This window comes from Esox lucius, chromosome 8, assembly GCF_011004845.1.
Source record: "Esox lucius isolate fEsoLuc1 chromosome 8, fEsoLuc1.pri, whole genome shotgun sequence".
NCBI lineage: Eukaryota > Metazoa > Chordata > Actinopteri > Esociformes > Esocidae > Esox > Esox lucius.
Genome location: NC_047576.1, coordinates 37,870,828 through 37,895,280, shown reverse-complemented (window position 1 = coordinate 37,895,280; position 24,453 = coordinate 37,870,828). Strand labels below are relative to the sequence as shown.

General features: G+C 40.2%; 1 protein-coding gene across 1 annotated transcript in view; it reads right to left on the bottom strand.

Annotated features, from left to right (window-relative positions):
* The window catches only part of rpp21 (ribonuclease P 21 subunit), a 47,798-nt gene extending 46,075 nt beyond the window's left edge, over window positions 1-1,723 (bottom strand). The window contains 2 exon segments of the mRNA NM_001303744.1: window positions 1,212-1,312; window positions 1,523-1,723. Coding sequence (NP_001290673.1) covers window positions 1,212-1,312; window positions 1,523-1,600 — 179 coding nt within the window. The 5' untranslated portion in view covers window positions 1,601-1,723.
* Between the last annotated feature and the right edge of the window lie 22,730 nt (window positions 1,724-24,453).

The following is a 24,453-nucleotide window of genomic DNA, read 5'->3' as shown; positions in this document are numbered from 1 at the left end:
ACAGAGTGCCCCTTGATTTCTTTGCATATAATTACTCTATCCACCTTCCTTGACATTTCCTACAATACATTCACTGCGGCGTGTAGAACAGTTTTTTTTTTATAGGCCAATATGTATTTCATATCCATTGAGTTGCATTGTGGCCAATGGGGTGGGCGGAGTAAAACACCAGCAACAATTGCAAATACAGAGAGCCCCTTGATTTCTTTGCAGATAATCATTCTATAGAGTCTCCTGAACATTTCCTACAATACATTCACTGCAGCGTGTAGAACAGTTTTTTTTATAGGCCAATATGTATTTCATATGCATTGAGTTGCATTGTGGCCAATGGGGTGGGCGGAGTAAAAAACCAGCAACAATTGCAAATACAGAGTGCCCCTTGATTTCTTTGCATATAATTACTCTATCCACCTTCCTTGACATTTCCTACAATACATTCACTGCGGCGTATAGAATAGTTTTTTCTGTATGAGTCAATATGTATTTCATATCCATTAAGTTACATTGTGGAAAAAGAGGGTGTGGAAATATTGTGTTGCTAGATGTAGCACACTGTTCCCCATGATTAGACAGGTTTGTCTTACTCTACACATTCTCCTGGACATTTCCTACACTGCTTTCTCTGTGGAATATTCAATAGTTTATTAGTTATGAGGCAATATATATTCCATATTCTGTCATTGGCATTGTCTGAATTTTACCCTTGGAACGTGTTTTAACACCCACTAACACCCACTTTTTATCGAAATTACTCTTAAATATGATCATATTTGAATTGTTGTCAATGTTTTGAGAGGTACATGTTTTCAAACAATTAATAAACTCAATTTATCTCAGTTTAAGTAATTCGTTGGTCTCTTTTATTTTGAAAAATTCCAGATTTTCGTGACCCGGAAATGTTTCTTTAATGTTGCTCACAAGACGCAGATTTGGAAAATGGGTGCCAATTGTAAATTCACAGCTCAAAAATTAAGGGAACACTTAAAACACACATAATAAACACAGGGCTAGTTCTGTGTGCATGGGATTCTGGGAAACAGATTAAATACATTCATTTTTGGACGTGCCAGGAAAGATTACTTTCCTTAAATGGCAGGAAAAGTGCCAGGAAACATTACAATTCGCTGTCAGAAACCTGGCCATAGACGTTGCAGCCATTGAAATATAAGATTATTTTGTCACAGAAACTATTGTTATGCTCTACTTACTGTCTTATCACCAAACGTTTTGCGACGGTCTTCTGAGTAAAGCAGTAAAAGCGAGCCAATTCCACATTCTCAGGGGTTTGAGACAAAACGCAGTGTGCAGCCTGTAAGAAGAAGACCTCATGCATCAAGAGATTTTATCTTGCTAAAATTGATTTTATTTAATCACTGACGGTACTGTAACTAGGTACAGCATAGTAAATATGTACACATTAACAAACCGCTTAGAAATAAATTACAAGAAAACACTAACACTGCCGACTCTCCTCAACAGTTATCAGTAACGTGTGCCATCTACCTACAAAAATCAGTACCTGATAGAGAAAGTTCAGTCTTTGATACGCTTCCTTGTCTTTCACGTTACTTGCCATTGGGTTGATTAACGTTGTCATGCTATATAAGTGAACTAACGTAATAACATCGTTGGCTAGCTAGATACAGTACTTGCCAAAAAACTTTGTCAAAAACAACAGGAAAAGCGTGCATCCAAACATCAGCGTCTTATGAGCAACATTAAAGAAACACTTCCGGGTCACGAAAATAAGGACATTTTCTAAATAAGAGACCAACGTATTACCTCAAAACGGACATAAATTGAGTTTATTAATTGTTTAATAAAATGTACTTCTCAAAACATTGACAGCAATTCATATTTAAGAGTAATTTCAATACAAAGTGGGTATTAAAACACGTTCCAAGGACAAAATGCCAATGACTGAATATGGAATACATATTGCCTCATAAACTATTGAATATTCCACAGGGTATGAATGTAGGAAATGTTCAGGAGAGTCTGTAGAGTAAGACAAACCTGTCTAATCATGGGGAATACTTTAGGCATCAGTGCAAAACACTATAATAGACAGTACAGTACATGTACATATTGCTCTATACAGAAACAAATATTCTATATCCTGCAGAGAATGTATGGTAGGAAATGTTCAGGAAACTCTATAGAGTGACTATATGCAAAAAAAATCATGGGGCACTGTGTATTTGCAATTGTTGCTGGCATTTTGCTCCGCCCATACCATTAGCCACAATGTAACTTAATGGATATGAAATACATATTGACTCATACAGAAAAAACTATTCTATACGCCGCAGAGAATGTATGGTAGGAAATGTTCAGGAAACTCTATAGAGTGACTACATGCAAAAAAAGATCAAGGGGGACTGTGCATTTGCAATTGTTGCTGGCATTTTACTCCACCCATACCATTGGCCACAATGCAAATGACTTTATATGAAATATACAGGTGCTGGTCATAAAATTTGAATATCATCAAAAAGTTGATTTATTTCAGTAATTCCATTCAAAAAGTGAAACTTGTATATTATATTCATTCATTACACCCAGACTGATATATTTAAAATGTTTATTTATTTTAATTGTGATGATTATAACAACTAATGAAAATCCCAAATTCAGTATCTCAGAAAATTTGAATATTACATAAGACCAATACAAAAAAAATATTTTTGAAATGCTAGCCAACTGAAAAGTATGAAAATGAAAAGTATGAGCATGTACAGCACTCAATACTTAGTTGGGGCTACTTTTGCCGGAATAACCGCAGCAATGCGGCGTGGCATGGAGTCGATCAGTCTGTGGCACTGCTCAGGTGTTACGAGAGCCCAGGTTGCTCTGATAGGGGCCTTCAGCTCTTCTGCATTGTTGGGTCTGGCGTATCGCATCTTCCTCTTCACAATACCCCATAGATTTTCTATAGGGTTAAGGTCAGGCGAGTTTGCTGGCCAATTAAGAACAGGGTTACCATGGTCCTTAAACAAGATACTGGTAGCTTTGGCACTGTGTGCAGGTGCCAAGTCCTGTTGGAAAATGAATTCTGCATCCCCATAAAGTTGGTAAGCAGCAGGAAGCATGAAGTACTCTAAAACTTCCTGGTAGATGGCTGCGTTGACCTTGGACCTCAGAAAACACAGTGGACCAACACCAGCAGATGACATGTCACCCCAAACGATCACTGACTGTGGAAACTTTACACTGGACTTCAAGCAACGTGGATGCTTTGCTGCATACCTCGGTTGTAACGAGTGGTTATTTCAGTCAAAGTTGCTCTTCTATCAGCTTGAATCAGTCGGCCCATTCTCCTCTGACCTCTAGCATCAACAAGGTATTTTCGCACACAGGACTACCGCATACTGGATGTTTTTCCCTTTTCACACCATTTTTTGTAAACCCTAGAAATGGTTGTGCGTGAAAATCCCAGTAACTGAGCAGATTGTGAAATACTCAGACCAGCCAGTCTGGCACCAACAACCATGCCATGCTCAAAATTGCTTAAATCACCTTTCTTTCCCATTCTGACATTCAGTTTGGAGTTCAGGAGATTGTCTTGACCAGGACCACACCCCTAAATGCATTGAAGCAACTGCCATGTGATTGGTTGATTAGATAATTGCATTAATGAGAAATTGAACAGGTGTTCCTAATAATCCTTTAGGTGAGTGTACAGTGGGGAGATCAAGTATTTGATACACTGCCAATTTTGCAGGTTTTCCCACTTACAAAGCATGTAGAAGTCTGTCATTTTTATCATTGCTACTCTTCAACTGTGAGTGACGGAATCTAAAACAAAAATCCAGAAAATCACATTGTATGATTTTTAAGTAATTTATTTGCACTTTATTGCATGAAATAAGTATTTGATACATCAGAAAAGCAGAACTTAATATTTGGTACAGAAACCTTTGTTTCCAATTACAGAAATAATATGTTGGCTAGGCCACTCCAGGACCCTGAGATGCTTCTTACAGAGCCACTCCTTAGTTGCCCTGGCTGTGTGTTTCGTTGTCATGCTGGAAGACCCAGCCACGACCCATCTTCAATGCTCTTACTGAGGGAAGTAGATTGTTGGCCAAGATCTCGCGATATATGGCCCCATCCATCCTCCCCTCAATACGGTGCAGTCGTCCTGTCGCCTTTGCAGAAAAGCATCCCCAAAGAATGATGTTTCCACCTCCATGCTTCATGGTTGGGATGGTGTTCTTGCGGTTGTACTCATCCTTCTTCTTCCTCCAAACACGGCGAGTGGAGTTTAGAGCAAAAAGCTCTATTTTTGTCTCATCAGACCACATGACCTTCTCCCATTCCTCCTCTGGATCATCCAGATGGTAATTGGCAAACTTCAGACGGGCCGCTGACTTGAGCAGGGGGACCTTGCATGCAGGGTTTTAATCCATGACGGCGTAGTGTGTTACTAATGGTTTTCTTTGAGACTGTGGTCCCAGCTCTCTTCAGGTCATTGACCAGGTCCTTCCGTGTAGTTCTGGGCTGATCCCTCACCTTCCTCATGATCATTGATGCCCCACAAGGTGAGATCTTGCATGGAGCCCCAGACCGAGGGAGATTGACTGTCATCTTGAACATCTTCCATTTTCTAATAATTGTGCCAACAGTTGTTGCCTTCTTACCAAGCTGCTTGCTTATTGTCCTGTAGCCCATCCCAGCCTTGTGCAGGTCTACAATTTTATTCCTGATGTCCTTACACAGTTCTCTGGTCTTGGCCAGTGTGGAGAGATTGGAGTCTGTTTGACTGAGACCTACTTAGTAGTAACGTTTATTCATATGCAACCGTTCTTCTAGTGATTCACGTGCGATCTGTAACTTCTTTTTTTTTTTTCTAATATATCTATTTTTTTTTGAAGAGGAATGGAGGCTTTAAATTAAATTAGGGTTTCTTTTTGCCCTTAATACATAATATATTCATGGTATTACGCAATAGACTAATTTATATCAATAGTTATACAGTCTCCCTTATAAACAGATTAATATATTATTTTTTTTTATTACTATTATTATTATTTTTATCTATCTAAAAATTACGCTTTGAATTGGTTATTTGAAAACAGTAAATTAAATTTTATCGTTATTATTTTCTGAACTAAAATATGAACACTTAAGTACCGGGTGGGCATTTTTTTTTTAGTGTGGTTATTTGCACTTTTTGAGGAGAGTGAGTTAGTTGAACGAGTGGTTCATTTAGCTACATAGCTTGATTTATTTTCTCTTTCATATTGTTCGTTGTTTATGTCATTGTCATTAGTATCTTTTAACGCGAGAGGGCTCAGGGATAGAGTCAAAAGGAAAGCTCTTTTTTTGTTTACTAAAAAACACAAGTCCGATTTTTGTTTTCTTCAGGAGTGTCATTCTACTAAAGATGATTACAAATGGTGGAAATCTCAGTGGGGTAATGATATTTGGAGTTCACATGGCACTGAACATTCTGCTTGAGTAAGCATTTTGAGAAACACGTTTAATGGGGATATATTAGGTTCAGATTCAGATAGTTTGGGCCACTTTCATTTATTAGTGATTTCACTTAACCAACAAACAATAATTCTGGGAAATATATATGGGTACAATACTTCTCAGGATAATAAATGTTTCTATGAGTTAGATGAGAAACTCACACATTGGTCGAATAAATTCTAGTGCTTTTTTCATACTAGGAGGAGACTTTAATGTATCATTAAATAATTATAGGATAGATATCCGCCAAAGAAGACTGCGTGTCTTAGCCCTGCATTGTTAGGATTAATAAATAAGTTTGAATTGGTGGACATTTGGAGAGAAAGATACCCTAACAATTTGGAATTTACCTATAATATTGATTATTGGCTCATATCAAAATGCATGTCTAAATGTTGGCATTCAATATACCCCTTTGACTGACCATAAAACTATCTTCATTAATACCCCTTTAGCAGCAGATTATGCACCAGGCCATAGTAAAGCCTCTTTGGGGAAACTTAACAGTTCACTTTTAGAGTTACCAGATGTCAATTTCGGAAAGCAGCCACATTTCAAAATTATTTTTGTAGCAATTGGGAGCTTCTAAAATTTGAAATTGGAGTTTATTTAAGGAACGTTGGAGCAATCTTGGCCAAAAAGAGAAGAGTTCTTGAGGACAGCCTGATCATGAAATTATCTCAAACCTGTAACTTTAGTTGTTTATCTTTGGAGGAGAAATCTGAACTTGCAGCTTTGCAAACTAAATTAGATGATTTATATTTATCGAAGGCTAGGGGTGCTTATATAAGATCCAACGAAATGTTACCCTTTCAACGATTGAGAAATTGTGTTGATGGCAAAATTATAAAAGATCCAAAGGATATAGCCAATTTCAGTGCCAATTTCTATAAAAATCTTTATAGTTCAAAATGTACTGAGCAGTTTTCTAATTTGTTTCTGGATTCAGTTAATAATGTTAAATCTATTTCTGAAAGTGATAGGATGTGTTGTGATGGAACTGTAACTCATGAGGAAGTACAAAGCGCAATCAAGAGCTTGAAAAACAATAAATCCCCAGGAGGTGATGGACTCACAGCCGAGCTGTACAAATTATTTGCCAATGAACTTTCTCCTTTTTTAACAAATGTTTTTAAAGAGAGTATTGATAAAGAAGCTTTACCTCCTATGTTAACCCAGGGTATCATCACTCTAATTCCTAAACCAAAGAAAGATCTTACCAATTTGGACAATTGGCGGCCCATCACACTCTTTAACAACGATTATTAAAAAAAATCCATAATATTTGCTAAAAGGCTTAAAGATTGTTTGGATAGCGTTATAGATGAAACTCAGTCTGGCTTTATGAGAGACCGACACATAATGAATAACATTAGATTAGTTTTAGATTTATTTGATTATAGCAACCTAGTGGAACATAATAGTTTTATTCTTTTCCTGGAATTTTATAAAGCTTTTGACTCAGTAGAGCATCATTTTATTTTTAAATCGGTGCAAAAGTTTGGTTTTGGTGAGTATTTCTGTAAGGCTGTAAGAACTCTTTATTACAATTGTAATAGTACGATCAAATTAAAATACGGTACTTCTCCTAGGTTTTACTTGTCACGTGGTATTAGACAAGGTTTTCCAATATCCCCTTATCTTTTTTTACTAGTTTCCCAGATATTTGCATCTTATGTTTCTAATTGTGGTCTTCGTGGTATCTCTATTGCTGACAAACAGATACTCGTCAGTCAGTTGGCTGATGATACCACTCTTTTTTTTCATGATGCTAATCAAGTCCCGTCAGCACTAGAATATATCCAGCAAATATAAAAGCAAAGCTTCAGGCTTAGTTTTGAACCTTTCGAAATGTGAACTGATCTCCATCAAAGAATGTAATTTGTCACAAATTTTTAATATTCAAATTAGAGATCAGGTATCATATTTAGGTATTATTATAACAAAAAATGAACTAGAAAGATGCTCTTTTAATTTTAACCCACTAATTGAGAGTACACAGAAAAAACTTTATATGTGGCTGCAGCGAGATCTGTCATTAAATGGAATGGTTTTGTAAGTAATATTCCGTGGACATTTTTTTTGACATTACCTCACAAATAACTAATAAAACGAGAGAAATCACCTTTAAACTAATCCATAGGTTTTACCCAGATAAGTGCTTCCCAAAAGTCTTAAGAATTACATTGATACCCTCTGTTCTTTCTGTTCAGAGAAACCTGAGACCACTTTACATTTATTTTGGACCTGCTCTTTCACAGTTACATTTTTGGTGTGACATTTGTGATTTTATCAATTGTTATGTAAATCCTAATTTTGATTTTACATATAGAAATGTAATTTTTGGTTTTCATGAATGTGAAAAGAAATGTCACCTTCTCACCAAGCTGCTTGGCGATGATCTTGTAGCCCATTCCAGCCTTGTGTAGGTCTACAATCTTGTCCCTGACATCCTTAGACAGCTCTTTGGTCTTGGCCATGGTGGTGAGTTTGGAATCTCATTGATTGATTGCTTCTGTGGACAGGTGTCTTTTATACAGGTAACAAGCTGAGATTAGGAGCACTCCCTTTTAAAATGTTTTCCCTCACTGTAAAAAATAAATAATGAAGAGTCATTGAATATGTAAGTAAACATGGAATTGAAATTTTTCGGTTCCTTCAAGTCAAAACCAGAATAATGAACACCAAGTATTCAATATAGCCGAATTAGAATACCAATTTTGATAATGTCCTCAGTAAATCAGTTTCTTCTCTAAGGAGTTCAAATGACACACACACTGGTGTGAGTGAGTAGTGCACTCCAGGGGGTCTGTACCTCTCTTTACAATTTAGACTATGTAAAACTTCACAACTTGGTTTTCTAGAATAGAACTTGATGCAGAATTATTTTCTCAGTTTCAAAAAAATATAACAAAACTTGTGCTTCCTGCACCTTTTTACCCACTTATTCCATAATGCATGAGATTAATATGATTACTTCTAATCAAATATCAAACAAACTGAACAGTCACATTCTCATAGTCACTATTTATCCCAACAAATTAGTTATTGCTTTGCTAAACCAAATCAAAATGGTAAGATGTATTCTACTCAACAACAACGATTTTATATCAAACAATTTCCATAAAAAACAATTCAACAAATACTGTGAATGGACACTAAGAGATGCCAATTCTAACAGATGTACACTTTCTGTTATAACTATGGAAACAGGATAATCCAATTATTCATGTAACTCTTTAAGTACCAATTTAATTAACTTTAAAATCTCAGTTCCACTCTTTTTCATCATAGATAATCATATCATACATTCATACATTTCACGTCATAATCAACGGAAAATGATTCCATGCGCGAAAGCAGAACCATTACAGGACGGACATGAAAAAAGAAAACCGATAGTAGGGATGAAGCTAATATTCATCCAGTAAGGAGTCACAAACTGAAAATTAATCAGAAACAAATTTTAAAATGATGAAAACACAACATCCACAATAAAATCTAAAACAACAAATGTGCCACATGGTCGCTTATGTGAAGGAATCATAACCCATATATCCTATTGACAAAGTTGTCTTACTCTGTGAAACAATTTGCATATGAACCATAACCAAAATTAGCATTCTCACAGGCAATGGCCAAAGTACTCTGTGACAACACAAACATAATATCTTTATTAACCTCCTAAAGTTTGGGGAATTTCTCCAACTTTGATGCATGTCTATTTCATTCCAAATAGTGGCGGTCAGCCAAAACCAAACTCACAACTTTGATGCATATTTCATGCATCGACATCAAGATTGTTCTAATTATTAACAACGGGGGATGACGATAGGTATTTTTAGGGTATTTCAGTTATAGCTTCTGTAGTTAAGAAGCGGCCATTGTTCCGTATCCTGATAGCACTAGTAACACTCCCATGCGGTCAACCTATTGCGTGGCATTTCGTGCAGGATTTTAAAAAGCCCTTTTTACATCAGCAGTTTTCATAAAGTGCTTTTACAAAACACCCGGCCTTAAACTCCAAGGAGCAAACCACAGTAGTGTTGAATTTCAGTGGCTAGGTAAGACTCCCTAAGAAGGCTGACATTTAGGAAAAAACCTAGAGAGGAACCAGGCTCAGAGGGGTGCCCAGTCTTCTTCTGGCTGTTGTAATAGTTAATAAATGCATATGGGCTGAGTCCAGAGTCTATTGAAACATAGTCCAGGTCGGAAGCATGACCAGATGGGGGAGGGGGGTGGCAGCACAGTGGCAGCTGAAATCGTCAGGTATCATCTTGATCTGCAACACAACCAGGAGGACTTTGGACAGGGACAGCAACTGTCACACCCTGATGTGTTTCACCTGTTGTTTTGTCCCCGCCCCTCACCAGGTGTTCCCGGTTCCCTATTAGCCCCGTGTATTTAAACCCTGTTCTCTGTTTGGCAGTTGCCAGATCGTCTTGTCCCGTACAGTCGTTTCCAGCGTTCTATGTGTTCATCAGCCAGTCTACCTGTCCTTCTATTCCCCGGTTACGACCCTTGCCTGTTTTCCGGATTACGAGCCTGCCTGCCCTCTCCTGTACCTTCGACCATCCGAACGCCAGACAACGAACACTGCCTGTCCCCCACCACGAGCCTGCCTGCCCTCTCCTGTACCTTCGACCATCTGACCGCCCGACAACAAACACTGCCTGTCCCCCACCACGAGCCTGCCTGCCCACTCCTGTACCTTCGACCATCTGAACGCCCGATAACGAACCCTGCCTGTCCACCACTACAAGCCTGCCCACTGCCTGGTTGTTCAATAAATACTTTGGACCGCCCTCCTCTGCCTCTGTGTCCGCATTTGGGTCCCCACCCGTTCATCGGTGTGATAGCAACGGGTCTTTCAAGCCTGGTACTCCTCAGGTTTGGGCCAAAACAGCAGGAGACAGGGAACATTTTAAAAATGCATTCCTTAGATCTAAAATTTATAGTGGAGAAGGAGAACTGACCCAACTCCCCCAGAACAATAATATAGCAGTGTAAGACCTTGGGGCTGAGACAGAGGGGCCCAGTGACACTGTGGCCCTATCCGGGGGAGACCCCGGACAGGGCCAAACTGGTAGGAAATCAATCCACCCACAATGCCAAGCATCAATCAAAAGGATCCCCACCAACCGCAACCACCCTGAATGAGGCCGAATATTGCCCAAATGCACAAGTGCGCAACAGAGAGACAACAACATGCCAGTGACTCCACCCCTGAATGGCATTGGAGGTCATCTCTTCACAAAATATGGACTAAAACCCGATCCAGCCAAGATCCAGGCGATTAGCGAGATCCCACCCCCTGAAGACAAAGCCGCCGTCCAGCGTTTCTTGGGCATGCTCAACTATTAATTAATTTTCCCAACTCAGTGATTTGGCTACATCACTCCGTCATCTGCGGCACAGAGACATGCTTAAAAAGCACATCACTGGTCTACCGGTGCTAAAATATTATGACGTGAGTAAACCCGTCACACTTACATGTGACGCATCACAGTTCGGTTTAGGCGCAGCCTACCTGCAGAATGGTGAGCCTGTGTCCTATGCATCACGGACACTGACAGAAGCTAAGACTAGATATGCGCAAATTGAGAAGGAGTTGTTAGCAGTGGTCTTTGCCTGTTTCAAGTTCTATGAATGCATTTATGGCAGACCGGTCATACTGGAAACAGACCACCAACCACGGGTCACAATCCTAAACAAACCCGTACATACTGCACCAGTGCATCAAATTCAACCTGACACTAATCTACAAAAAAGGGAAGCAACTCTACTTGGCAGACAGACTCTCACGTGCGCTAAGAAAGAGTACATCACAACACCGTACATCACAACACAAACCAGGTGCCAAGCGTCTTCTCTCTTTCCTTATTCATAAAATGTTATTACTTCTCTCAAACACGCCATTCCAGAAACCGTCTTCCCCGATCTAGCTAGTTAGCTACCTATTACAGTATATTGTTTCCCAACTATACAGTTACTTCTTCTGTGATGCCTTCCTGCTCTACAAGCGAACAAACCAACAATTTGCGAGACATCGCCGCCTAGTGCAAAGAAATCTACGCAACAAGGCCAAATGAGGCTGCACAACTATAAATGCTGAGCATGTCTGCGTACTGACGCCCAGGACATTAACAACACAGACACACAGAAGTATAAATCAGGTTTTAGTCTTCAAAAAAGAAAAAAGTGGCCAATTTAACAATTTGGTACATTCAGAGAAAAAAAGAACACACTGGATGTCCACAGACGACAACAGTGGTGGATGATCGCAGGATCCTTTCTATGGAAAGAAAAACCCCTTCACAACATCCAGCCAAGTGAAGAACACTCCAGGAGGTAGGAATAACATTATCCAAGTCTGCCATAAAGAGAAGACTTCATGAGAGTAAATACAGAGGGTTCAAAGAGGTGCAAAGCATTCTTAAGCCTTCAGAATAGAAAGTTCAGATTTGCCAAAAAACATCTAAAAACCTCAGCTCAGTTCTGGAACAGCATTCTTTGGACAGATGAAACTAAGATCAACCTGTGCCACAATGATGAGAAGGAAAAAGTATGGAGAAGACTTGGAACGGCTCATGATCCGCAGCATACCACACCATCTGTAAAACACCGTAGCGGGATTGTGATGGCATGGGCATGCATGGCTTCCAGTGGCACTGGAGTAGTTAGTGTAGGGTATAATGTGTCAGAATGGTGATTTATGGCCCTGGGGGGCGGGACTTCCATATTGATGTGACAGGTGGGCGGGACATCCGGTTTGTAGGGTGGGACTTCCGTTATGACGTATGTTAGGGTGGGACTTCCTGTATGACGTATGTTAGGGTGGGACTTCCTGTATGACGTGTGTTAGGGCGGGACTTCAGGAGTGACGTATGCTTGTCCGGTGACTTTGTAATTTATGATTACATTGATGTGTCAGTGTTTGATGTTTTACAACGCCTGATGAGCAAAACAGACTAGTGTTATAACTGGTGGGATATGATTGATGATTAACAAATGGGGCTTAGGGTTCCAGAATGTTAAATTCCCAAGCAATAAATAAGTGTCTGTTGGGTGTTCAACAAATGGTGTTCGGCAAATCTAAAACCCAGGTGTTTTATCTTCTGACAAGTGGTGCAACAGCTGGCATACAACCGGTGGTTGTTAACCATTCATGTTTCATGGGGTGATTGGTGTGTTCTGTGTATTTAAATCACGCAGACATCAGTGATGGTCATTCAGTCTTGCCTGAGCAAACGTACCTACACATTACAAAACATGGAGGATTGTGCTGCGATCAATGTTTTGGGTGAAACACCGGTGAAAGCTAACAACTTAAACGCAGCTCAGCGATTTGGTAAGAAATTACAAATGGACCACAGAGATGCAATCAACATGCCAGCCCCGAAGAAACCGATGCAGAGTTTAACCCGAATCCATCAACTACACCAGGATATGTTGACACAGGAGTGGAAATTGGACGATGGTCAAATCGGTGGATACATCTTCAATCCAGAGCTAGCAGAGGTTGCATTTTATGAATTACCCGAAGGCCATGAGTTTAAGGCTAGTGTGACTGATCAAATGGTTTTTAATGCCAGTTTATGGGTCACCTTTCGAAAAGTGTTTTATTTGGGGCCAAAACAAGGCCCACATAATACAGTAGATGTATTGTTTAAAGTTGTCGAGGGGCTGAAAGAGTATGATTCTGTTAGATTGGAGTTATTTCCAGAAAATGTCAGCGCGTTTGATTGTGACTGCAGACGGATCGACTGACCTAAGACCCTGAAGCCCCGCCTTAAGCTAACACCGTCCTCAGCACAGCATAAAAACCGACAGACCGTCTGTGACTATCAAGCAGTCGGAAGAATTTACGAAACATGTCTCAAGATTACAACCAAGCGGTGATTGAAGAACCCAAGGCTGAGGACTGGCTGTGTGACGCCTGGGATGACAACGCTGAAGCCTTCTACGGAACCCCTGACCCAGACAGCTCGATTCCACCGGCATACCCAACAAGAAACTACCATTGGATTGACAGGGTTGGTGATCAACTAGGTCCTCTTAACCTGTCATACCTTTCAAATGCTAACAAGAGTTATCACAAAATGGACAAACAACTTGCACCAAACATTTTCAAGATCATCAAAGCAACAATGGGTATGATTCTGGAAAACGTTGTTGGGGCTATTCTACACAAAGCATGCATCGGATGCGAAGTGGACCACCCGAGCCAGACAAGACATTCATGTCTCGAACCGCCTGAGTATTTTTTTGAGGCCCATTATGATGACATTGTGGCGACAGTTTTAACACCGCGACTGAAACATGTGTTGGTCAAGGCTTTGAACGCATCTGGTTTTCACGCACCGATGACTGATGTTCACTAGGCCGCTGAGAACTTTCTGCATTAGCTCAAGTTGGAGCCGAACATCACACAGAGACTGAGTGAGAACAGGGATGAATACATGGACAAATTTGATGAGAATGTTGAATGCGACGCAGCTGCCTCATGGTGTGATGAAAGCAAAGAGTCTGTTGTCTAAGGCCAGGGTAGTTTCAATTCTCATGTTAACATGTATATAAACAAAGACTATGAGAAATCTGAATGTTTGTGTAACTTTTCTGAACATCTTGGTTGTGTAATTTCGGAAACTCAAATAAAACATTGTTAAACATGTATTAATTCTCATTATTGCTCGAACACGCTACGATGTCTGAACAGGTTATGAAAAGTATTTACTATGACCCGGCAAACCCTGGTGCTTATGTGGGTAGAGAGGGTTTGAAAAGAGCATGCTTGGAGAAAACCGGGGAGATCCTCAAAAATGGTGAGGCCGATGACTGGCTGCTCGCCCAGGATACATACACGCTACACAGGCCTGTAGCTATAGATTTTAAAAGAAATAGAGTTATTGTGCATGATATAAATTCACAATTTCAGCTGGATTTGGTTGACATGAGTGCTTACAGTGTGGACGATAACATGAAATTTATGTTAACATGCATAGATTGTATGTATTAAGCAAATACGCATGGATTCGCGTGCTGAGAAATAAAAGCGCTATAGAGGTAAAGCGAGCATTTGAAGACATATTAAAAGAAGGAAGAACAGTGCAAAAAGTCCAAACGGACAAGGGGAAGGAGTTTTTTAATTCACATTTTGAAATGTTGATGAAGAGGTACAACATAAAACTCTTTTGCTACAGGAAATGATGTCAAAGCGAGTATCGTTGAGAGGTTTAATAAAATTACTAAATCACGAATGTGGAGGTATCTAACAGCTGCCAACACTCATCACTATGTTGAGGTTATTCAAGATTTAGTTCATGGGTACAACCATAGCTACCATCGGTCTATTAAAATAAAGCCTGCTGACGTTTGTGAAGAAAATGTTAGATTAGTTCTCAAGAACCTGTATGGCACAACATTAACGAGAAATGGTAATCAAAGCTACAAGTTCCAGGTTGGGGATACTGTGAGACTCTCAAAGCTGAGAGGTGCGTTTACAAAAGGCTATGAAAAAGGGTACACAGATGAATATTTTACAATAACAGAATGCATTCCTCGGGTACCTCCTGTATATAGAATACAATATTACGATGGTGATGTGATAGTTGGGACCTTTTATGAACCGGAATTGCTGAAAATAACCGTGGCTAAGGATAAAACTTTTAAAGTGGAAGTAGTTTTGAATGAGAAAGTACAGAAAGGGAGGAAAATGTGTCTTGTGAAATGGCTTGGTTGGCCTGAGAAATTCAACAGCTGGATACCATCGGAGTGGTTGACCTAGAAACTGGATAAAACTCCAGGATTTACAGGATCACGTCATTTACATTGACTGCGATCAGCATGGGTGACGGTGGCTTCTACATAACGCTCCCCAGTAACTCATTGAGACATGTCTATCCAAGCAACACGAGTTCGTGCTATACCACTAAATTTGCCAAAGGTATAGATTTGAAAGGCGATTGGGAAGTATCTTTGATAGAGTTCCAAAACCCGCATACGGGGAAGACTTTTACATGGGGTGAAAATGCATTTGAACTACATGACTTGAATAACGACAAAACTTGGAAATATGAACTCAACACCAGTATTACAGCAGCATATTAAAACTAGTGATAGATCGGTGGGGTACGATGAATTTAAAAATAGAATGTTTCTAAAAGGTGAGCCCCAGTTTAGTTTGAAAGTTAGTGCAAAACTGGAACAGATATTGGGGTTAAAACCAGGCGAGCGGTGGTACGCCCCATGGTACGGAACATACCCCACAGATATTCTGGCGGGGTTTAACACCCTATACATTTACACAGATATAATTGATTATCAACACGTTGGTGACAGTCATGTCCCACTGCTGCGAACTGTACATATTGCAGGGAGAAAGAACGAAGTTGTCACAGTGACGTACGACAAGCCACACTACGTACCTCTTAGTAAGAGTCAATTTGATGAGATCTGTATTGAAGTAAAATCTGATAAAAACCAGCTGGTTTCATTTGTGGTGGGGAAGGTGATTGCAAAATTAAACTTCAGACCCGCCAAAGAAGATCTATGATGATCCTCGAAGGTATGTTGAATACTACACAACACAGGCCAGTAATGGTTTACCGGGTATCATGGTAGCTCAGCAATGTATGGGGCTGGTCTAGGGGGCCTTTTCCGAGGGCGTTTCGGGATGGCAATACCTTTATTGAAGCGCAGGTTCTCCATAGCAAAACCACATCTGAAGAGTGCGGCTAGGAATATAGTTGGCGTTGTTGTCAACAGTGTTATGTCACGAAAAACAAAACAACAGGACGGTTCTGGATTGATGGTTATGTCTCGAGGTGTTAGAAAGAGACCACCTGGTAGGCGGAGCCTACCCAAGAGTAAAAAACGCTAGAATGAGACAAAAACAAGAGCCAAGGTTAAAAGAGGACATACACCCCGGAGGACACTCAAAGGGAACACGGCAAAGCTGATTAAGAATATATTTTAGAGAGATGGCACTCCTACACCGTATGTCTGGCGAATGTATGAAGACAGAGTTGGATTTATTCACAGTTCCATTCACACAGACATCTATTGAGAAAAATACATACATTGAAATACCGACCCTATCAGCAATATCAGACGCAGCCCCTCTGGAGTTCTTTATTGCCGGGAATGGCGAAGACTACGTTGATCTAAACAATACTTTGCTGTACCTACGTGTAAATGTCACTAAACCGGACGGAACTAATATTGATGCCGGAGCACGTGTTGGGGTTATCAACTATCCGATAGCCACCCTATTTTCACAAGTGGATGTCTCCTTGGGTGATCGTTTAATTAGCCAGAGTAGCAACACATACCCCTACAGAGCCGTTATAGAGAGCATTCTGAATTATGGATGTGATACATTAAAGACACAGTTTTCAGCTGGGTTGTTTTACAAGGATGCCGCAGGTCACATGGATGTTACGGACCCTGCAGGCGAGAACGATGGACTTACGAAAAGGACAACATAGCACAACAATTGAAATGATCGGCCCTGTTCATAGCAATATCTTCTTTCAAGAGAAACTTATGTTAAACGGCGTTGACATAAAGGTTAGGATGGTGCGCGGTAAAGATGAGTTCTGCCTTATAGGGGTCGGGGATGTGCGTTATCGTTTGCATATACTATCAGCATCACTATTTGTCAAGAAAGTGTTTGTTTCGCCAGCCGTGAAACACGCTCAAACGCTACTCTCAACCAATGCCAAGTACCCAATTGAAAGAGTGTGTATGAAGACATTTAGTTTACCGGTTGGGGGTCATGTTTGCAACCAGGAAAACCTATTTTTAGGACCTCTGCCAAAATGTATTGTAATCGGATTGGTGGACAATGACAGTTTTACCGGAAGTTACACAAAGAATCCATTTAATTTCAAACATTATAATTTGGAGTTTATGGCTATGTATGTAGATGGTCAGCAATTTCCTAGCAAACCATTCCAACCAAATTACACAACAGGGTCAGCAGTGCGTGAATTTTACCAATTGGCCTTAGCTTCAGGAAAACACCTAAAGGACCAAGCCTTGGCTATTGACAGGTCAGACTTCTTACACGGCTATGCCCTTTATGCATTCAACTGCGCGCCAGACGAGGAATGTGGTCAACACATATCCTTGATCAATCAGGGAATGTACGACTTGAGATGAGGTTCAGACAACCACTACCCCACACAATTAATTTAGTTGTTTATTCAATCTTTGACTCCATTATCGAAGTGTCAAACCGGCGACAAGTCATGGTTGACTACTATTAGGAGAACTGTGTGGAAATGAATACCGCAGAGTTGACCAGTGTGGTGAACCAATTTTCATCTAGGACCCATTTCTATGGTGTGCTGGCAAGTGACCAACTACCTAGGGTGCCTGTCCGAGATGTTGCATCAATGATGATTGTTACACACCCAAGCAATCAACCTGGGGAGCACTGGCAGGCTCTTTACATTACGGATGATGGCATTGGAAGGTTTTATAACAGTTTTGGAAACCCCCCGGATTTTACATATTTTCCTAAGTCAATCAAGGCCTTTCTGAAAACCTGTGAGAATGTGGAATACAGTTCAAAACAAGTACAAGACCTGGTTTCAAGCATTGTTTGTTCTTTCTCTTTCTAATGACAAAAGGTCTGAGTTATAAAGATTTTGTCTTTTTATGCGGATGATTTACGAGAAAATGATGCCCTAGTCTCAAAGTTTGTAGCTAAGATGTACCAGAGTAAGCGTGATAAGCAAATGTTTAATTGCATACAACATGCTCAATCTTGTGAAACGTTTAATTCGTGCCATGGTTGTTGAAGAAATAGAAAAGCCAATCACGTGTATGTCAACTTTATTATTCAAAAATAAAAACATTTGTAAAACCACATCAATGTTTACATATTATTTTTCATACAACATTTATTCAAGATAGAACAAACATACAATGTATCACAAATAAAATAAAAACACATTAAAATGGAAGCCATTTTGCGGGGTCCGTGGTATGAGGTTCAAAGAAAGCTTTGGTTGTTTGAAAACCAGTTGCTGGTGGTGTGGCTAAATCAACCATTGTGTCACCAGACTTTTGTTTATACAAATTGATTTTACGTCTTGCATGCGCATTTGGAATAGTTGTAAAAGGCATGTTGAGACATGCCATGGCCTCTAAAAACACACCCCACCCCAACGGTCTTCTATCGTCAGCAATTTTATTGGTAGCTGTAACACTTTTAACAAGATCCAATAGGTGCGAGCCCTTGATTATCTCTCCTTTGAAAACGAATTCACCATTTGAATTCCATGAAGTCAAATCTTTAGACCTGTGCATTCTATTAAGAATATATTCAACATTCTTTCTACGCTTCACAGGCACATTATCCAAAATTTCATCAACAAGGTCAACATTTCGGTCAACAGTTTGCTTATTCTCAGTCACGTTTACTACATCAGACCCGGGTAGACTTAAAGTCAGGGTGTTTGTATCAAGCTCCCCCTGGCGCACAACAGTCAAAAATCTTTGTAAAATGGCAGAGTATCTTTTAGCTTTCTCATGTAAATCCATATCAGGCTTCAACAGTATATTGCGAATCGATGAGTCCAAATCATTCTCAACAAATCATTGTCTTACATCGGTGCTAGTCGTTTTGGATTCTCGCAGTTTTTCTAACTGATGTTGTGGCACCAGAAACATTTTCTGAGCATGCTCCATGTTGTTTAACCCTGTCTCGATTCAATTAGACTGGTTAAGAATGGAACTGCAACGCTTAGTAACGGCAGTAGAAAACCTCCAGATTGGTTGATGGTTTTTCTTTTCCGTGCAACTGAAGTGTTCTTTCTAGACATGTATATAATTTTGGCTTTTTGTCTCTTTACTTTTCGGAGCTGCGACTCGGTTAAGGGTATATTACCGCACCTTAGATTAAACGCTATTTCACAGAGTGATAGAATGAGGTCGGTGGATGCTGATTCTAAAATAACTTTTCGTTGACTTGCCGGTGCCTTAAATATCATTTTCAAAAGTGGTAAATTTCTACGAATGCGTTTAGACATGATCAAACTTTCTTAGGAACGTACACGACAGGCCAATCCCCTGAAAATCACCCTGTTCTCAGACGGTAGTCTTCTGGTGTTGTAGCTTTAAAGTCCATAAGTAAATAACCAAAAGGCGGATGTGTTGCATCTTTAAAACTCTCCATGAAGAATCGAGAAAGACCGGGGTATATCTGTCTGCCTAAAATCTGCTGAATGTCGCAGGGGTTTTTAAACAAGATGAGGTAGTTTGTGTTCAAGTTAATAGTTCTACTAGATTTGCCTTTAACAAACATGTTTTGGACGAGGTAAATTGCACTCAGGTTACGGTGGTGTGAATATTGTGTGAAAACTCTCTCCATCTCCAAACTCTCTGATGCACTTTTCATTAAATCGTCAATAATTAAAAGGTTGTTTTTCTGAATCGGTAGCAGATTGTCATCACACAGCGATGTTGGTAGACCTTCTATAAAATTTATCTCCCTTACTTTCAACAGTTCGTCATACAGCGGTTGCCAACATGAATAAACCCAGACGATATTTTGAATTTCTTTGGAGAATACAACCTCTGCATTATCCAACAACATCTTCACAAAATATGTTTTACCAGAGTTACTGGGGCCACTAATGACACAGCTGAACCGGTGTTGTAGTCGCGGGTCAAAACCGCTATCCATCCTAGACTATGGTTTAGTACCCATAAGGCCTTGTGCTGTAATCAGGGAGCAGTACACGCTTGTTGTACACAACTCTGAAACGCTTAGACACTACTCGGTTTTTCAACGTGAATGTTCTTTTATCTCTAGCAATTGTGTCTGCATTAGCAAGGACATGATCATCATCACCGCCCTCACCGTCGTGTCAGCGTCTCCAAATTAACAATGGTTGTGTTGTAGCTGTTGAGCGTAATGCCTTTTGCTTTGCGACAGGTCAGACCTTTAACGGTTTTGTAACCATATATCTTTGGCCCACCACTAACAAATTGAGCTATGCTGTCACCATCCGGTAACTCATCGGTCAAGTACACGTCTATCCAACTTCTCCAAGAGTGAATACAACTCGAGTCTAGCATAAGCGGTTGTGAACGCGGCAATAAAAATGTTGCCGTTACGTGGTTTGATTGGTGTCTGTTTTGTGTAACGCCACTGTACCATCGCAACAGTGTCTGAGATGAAAGAGAAATAACCAACATCTATTTCACTGGAAAAAAGGTAGTGGCTAAACTCCTCCGGATCTGTAATTAACATTGTGTTCATAAGGTTAGACCGCTCACCCATCTTACCCCAAAGACTATTCATTGAGAATTTAGCTAAAGATCGCCTAGCACTGTTTACAACGTTTTCCTTGTCAAGCTGCACACCCTCCTTTTCATGATATTCACAGATATACCGGTCTTTAGCCTCGTTGTCAACCACAGATGGTGGGAAGCCACTAGCTTCCTGCTTGTGCTTCAGGAATGTTCTCATGTAATCTGCAAAAAGATCATCTGATGTCCTAGTGAAATCCCAGACTTGAAATATTTCCACAATGCGATAACCTTTCTCAACAGCCTTAACCAGCTCAATAGAAACCCAGGTACCGGTTAAAGATCTTTCTGAATCAGTATGTGAACAATCAGTTACCTGGTTTTCAGACTCTGCACATAATCTACACAATGGAAAGAACAGCTTACCGCCAACCCTGTGTGGTAAAACAGGGTGATAAAGGCCTTTCGGTGGACACACTGTAGCCTTAATACCAAAGCAGTTGTCTAGTGGTTTGAAATCTCGAAAGATTATGTCTGGATGCCCAATCGGATAAGTCTTTGTCTTGTTGCAGAATGGGTAAAGACTACAGACATCGTTATACTGAATAGTCTCCCCTTCTCGAGCCGTAAACTTCAGATGAATCGCATTAGTCCGACCACCAAAAAGAGCATCCCGAGGGTCAAGGCGCTCTGGAGCACCAAAGGTCTTCAAGAAAGCTTTGACATCTGCGGATGTGTTTTTAAGCCGGTTCCACTCACACTCCCATATATTGAACATGAACGTTGTGTTGTTCTTTCAAAGCCTCTAGTTTTGTCAACCATTGCTGGTGCATCAACCCATACTGAATCTTTGTCATTGGATTGATGCTTGTTGAACAATGACACTTTGGGTGACTGTGCCAGAAACAACATAGAAATTCATAGACCGTGCTAAAACCATCGCGTTCAGCATATCCATCAACGTAGTAGGCACCGATTTTCACTTCACCCCTGTTCAGGGCGTGCTGTATTGATATATTCTCATCGGAGGCCACATATTCAAGCCACTGGATTGAGCTGTTTGAGAATGTCTTCTGACAACGGTTCTAGTTGTCTGAGGGGACCAATGCAATGGTGTCCTTGGTGAGGAATCTGTTGCAAAAGACTTTCATGCAACCCGAAGCAATCGTAATTGACCGGAATGGGTCAACACCACCACACTCCAGGAACTCAAATCTGTAGCGCATACAACCCTCTCTCAAGATGACCACATCATTCACGCAGTAAGCCTTTATTTCATGTTGCATGCCGTTGCAAAAACTCATCTTTTTCTTAAGCCATCATGGTATTCACACCATAGTAATGCGGTTCCGGATGGGGGACAACATAGTTCTCATTCTCCTTGATGTTAAACTTGTAAGGAAAGTAGCCTTTTTTCGAATCCTTAAAACCCATAGCACGTGGCAAGGCCGACAGCTTCATAGGTAGGAAGCAATGACTATCGATCTATCTCTGATTGAATGTGCTGTCTGTAGAAATCATGAACTTGCTACCATTAGCAATAAGTGTCGTGCCAATACCATTGTTAGCAAGGTACTGCATCAAGATGTAACCATCAAAACCTTTAGAGTTGTGTGCTATAAATGTGTAGTCATTATATTTCGGTTGCCTAAACTTTTGAAAAAAAGCAGTGACACAACCATCTCCGGCTGAACACCACGTCTTGTTATCAAAGCTTATTGCACACACAAAATTTGCAGTGTGTACACCATTCACCGGATTGGCAATTGTCTCAAAATCATAAAATATGTAGTGCTCACTGGGGTCCTCGGGCTTGGCAGGTTTTATAAAACACTGATGATTCATTTCAAAAGCCAGATCCACATTACAATTGGGGCACATGTTAGCTCTGCACCTGCGTGCTTTATAGTTGGTAATACTGACATTGTAATAGCGACCACAATCGACACAGTATTTCTTCTGGTCACACCTGCTAACCCAACGATGCACACTTTTGTGGTGCTTTAAACGTTTATGCTGGCTATAACAAAAATCTGAATAACATATCCGTTTACAGTCAGGGCACTGCTTTGTGTTACGGGGTTGGGTATGACAATCTTCATGAAGACAGACACTACAGCTTTACAACCATTTACAACCATGATCACCACGTGTGTTGAAACCGGTATAGCACCAGTCACAAACATAAGACACATCCAGAAAACCCTTCAGATTCATGATACCGTAGAAATGGTTATCGTGTAAGTACATAAAGACAGTTCTAGGGTGGGTTTCCTCGCTGTTTTGAAACTTGGTAAAGTGACCATCCCGTGTTCGGTGAAAGACAACAATTTTACACCCTGTCATTTCTTCAAACCGAACAATATCTGTGAATGACACACATTCATCTAACGCTAAACCAGCCCCCTTATGTAGCTCCCGACCACTAACCAGGGCCTCAGGATATGTGTACTGCGGGTTCAACATACCCATCAAACAAACAGAAAAACACGTAGAATCATTATTCTCAGCCACATATAAATGTTTTCTTTTTTTATTGATAATCTGATCTATCAACAATGTTTGAGCTTTACGTCGCGGGGCACCACCCTCACGGTTTTTGACAATTTGTACCACCAGTTCTAGTGATTCATCAATCATAAGCTCCGTATTACTCTGCATAACACTTTCAAGTAAATTACCAAACGTGCGTTCATTATATTCATCCGCTCTCATGGTCACATGTACGGGATCTATCAGAGATTCACCAATCAACTCAATCTGCAGACGATCACCAGGCCCTTGTACAAAGTCTGAGGCTCTAACAATCAATGTATCCAAGCCTGCCATAATACTTGCGTAGAATGTGCCAAAATCACCAACTTCACCAGTATTTTGTAAATTTATCAACTGTCGTAATTCAACATTGTCAAACGCATTACGCTGTATAACTCTAACATCGCCATCACTGCACTTAGTTTGCATCAGAGAGCTTGAAGGAGTGTCAACTAGATCGTGTGAAAAATGGGGGCTACTAAGCTCGGTTAACAAGCCTTGTATCTGAGGATTATTGTGCGCATCGCTGTGTAACAAAGTAATGGTTGGTTCATTTGTATTTTGGGGTGTGGTCGATTGATTATGTGTAGAGGTTGTTGGCTGTTCCGTGTCTGGACTGTCGTTAGCATTATCTTTCGCCATTTCTCTGGTTTAACGTGTAAATAACAATCCACTTTTCAGATTTAAATATTGTAACTCAAACATACATTTACATACAGCGCAGTTTTGAAGAGTTGGCTGTATTACCTTCAGCTTTCAAGCCTGAAAGAAAACAAAAATCCCCTCACGCTGTGCAGCCACAAGGAAGGGTGTCCGTAACTGACCCCATTGTGGTAATGTACTTTGTATCATCGCCCGGCTGTCCTCAATCTGTTGGAATATAGAATGTTGTACCAAGGGTCAGTATGCATAGTCATAATTGTTAATAACACTTTAGAACAAGACTAAAAATTTCTGTAAATAATTAAACTTACACAAAGTATCTGCTCAGGTTGTGTAAGATCACAGTCTGACCACCCAGTCCAACTGACGCAGATGCCGGTCACTTGAACTAAATACAAATAGGATTAACAAGCGTATACAGGTAATTAAAGCTGCTTAACAATAATGTCAAAAGTCTACTTACCAAGATTTGGAGGTCCAGAAATGTGTTCACCAAACACGGTC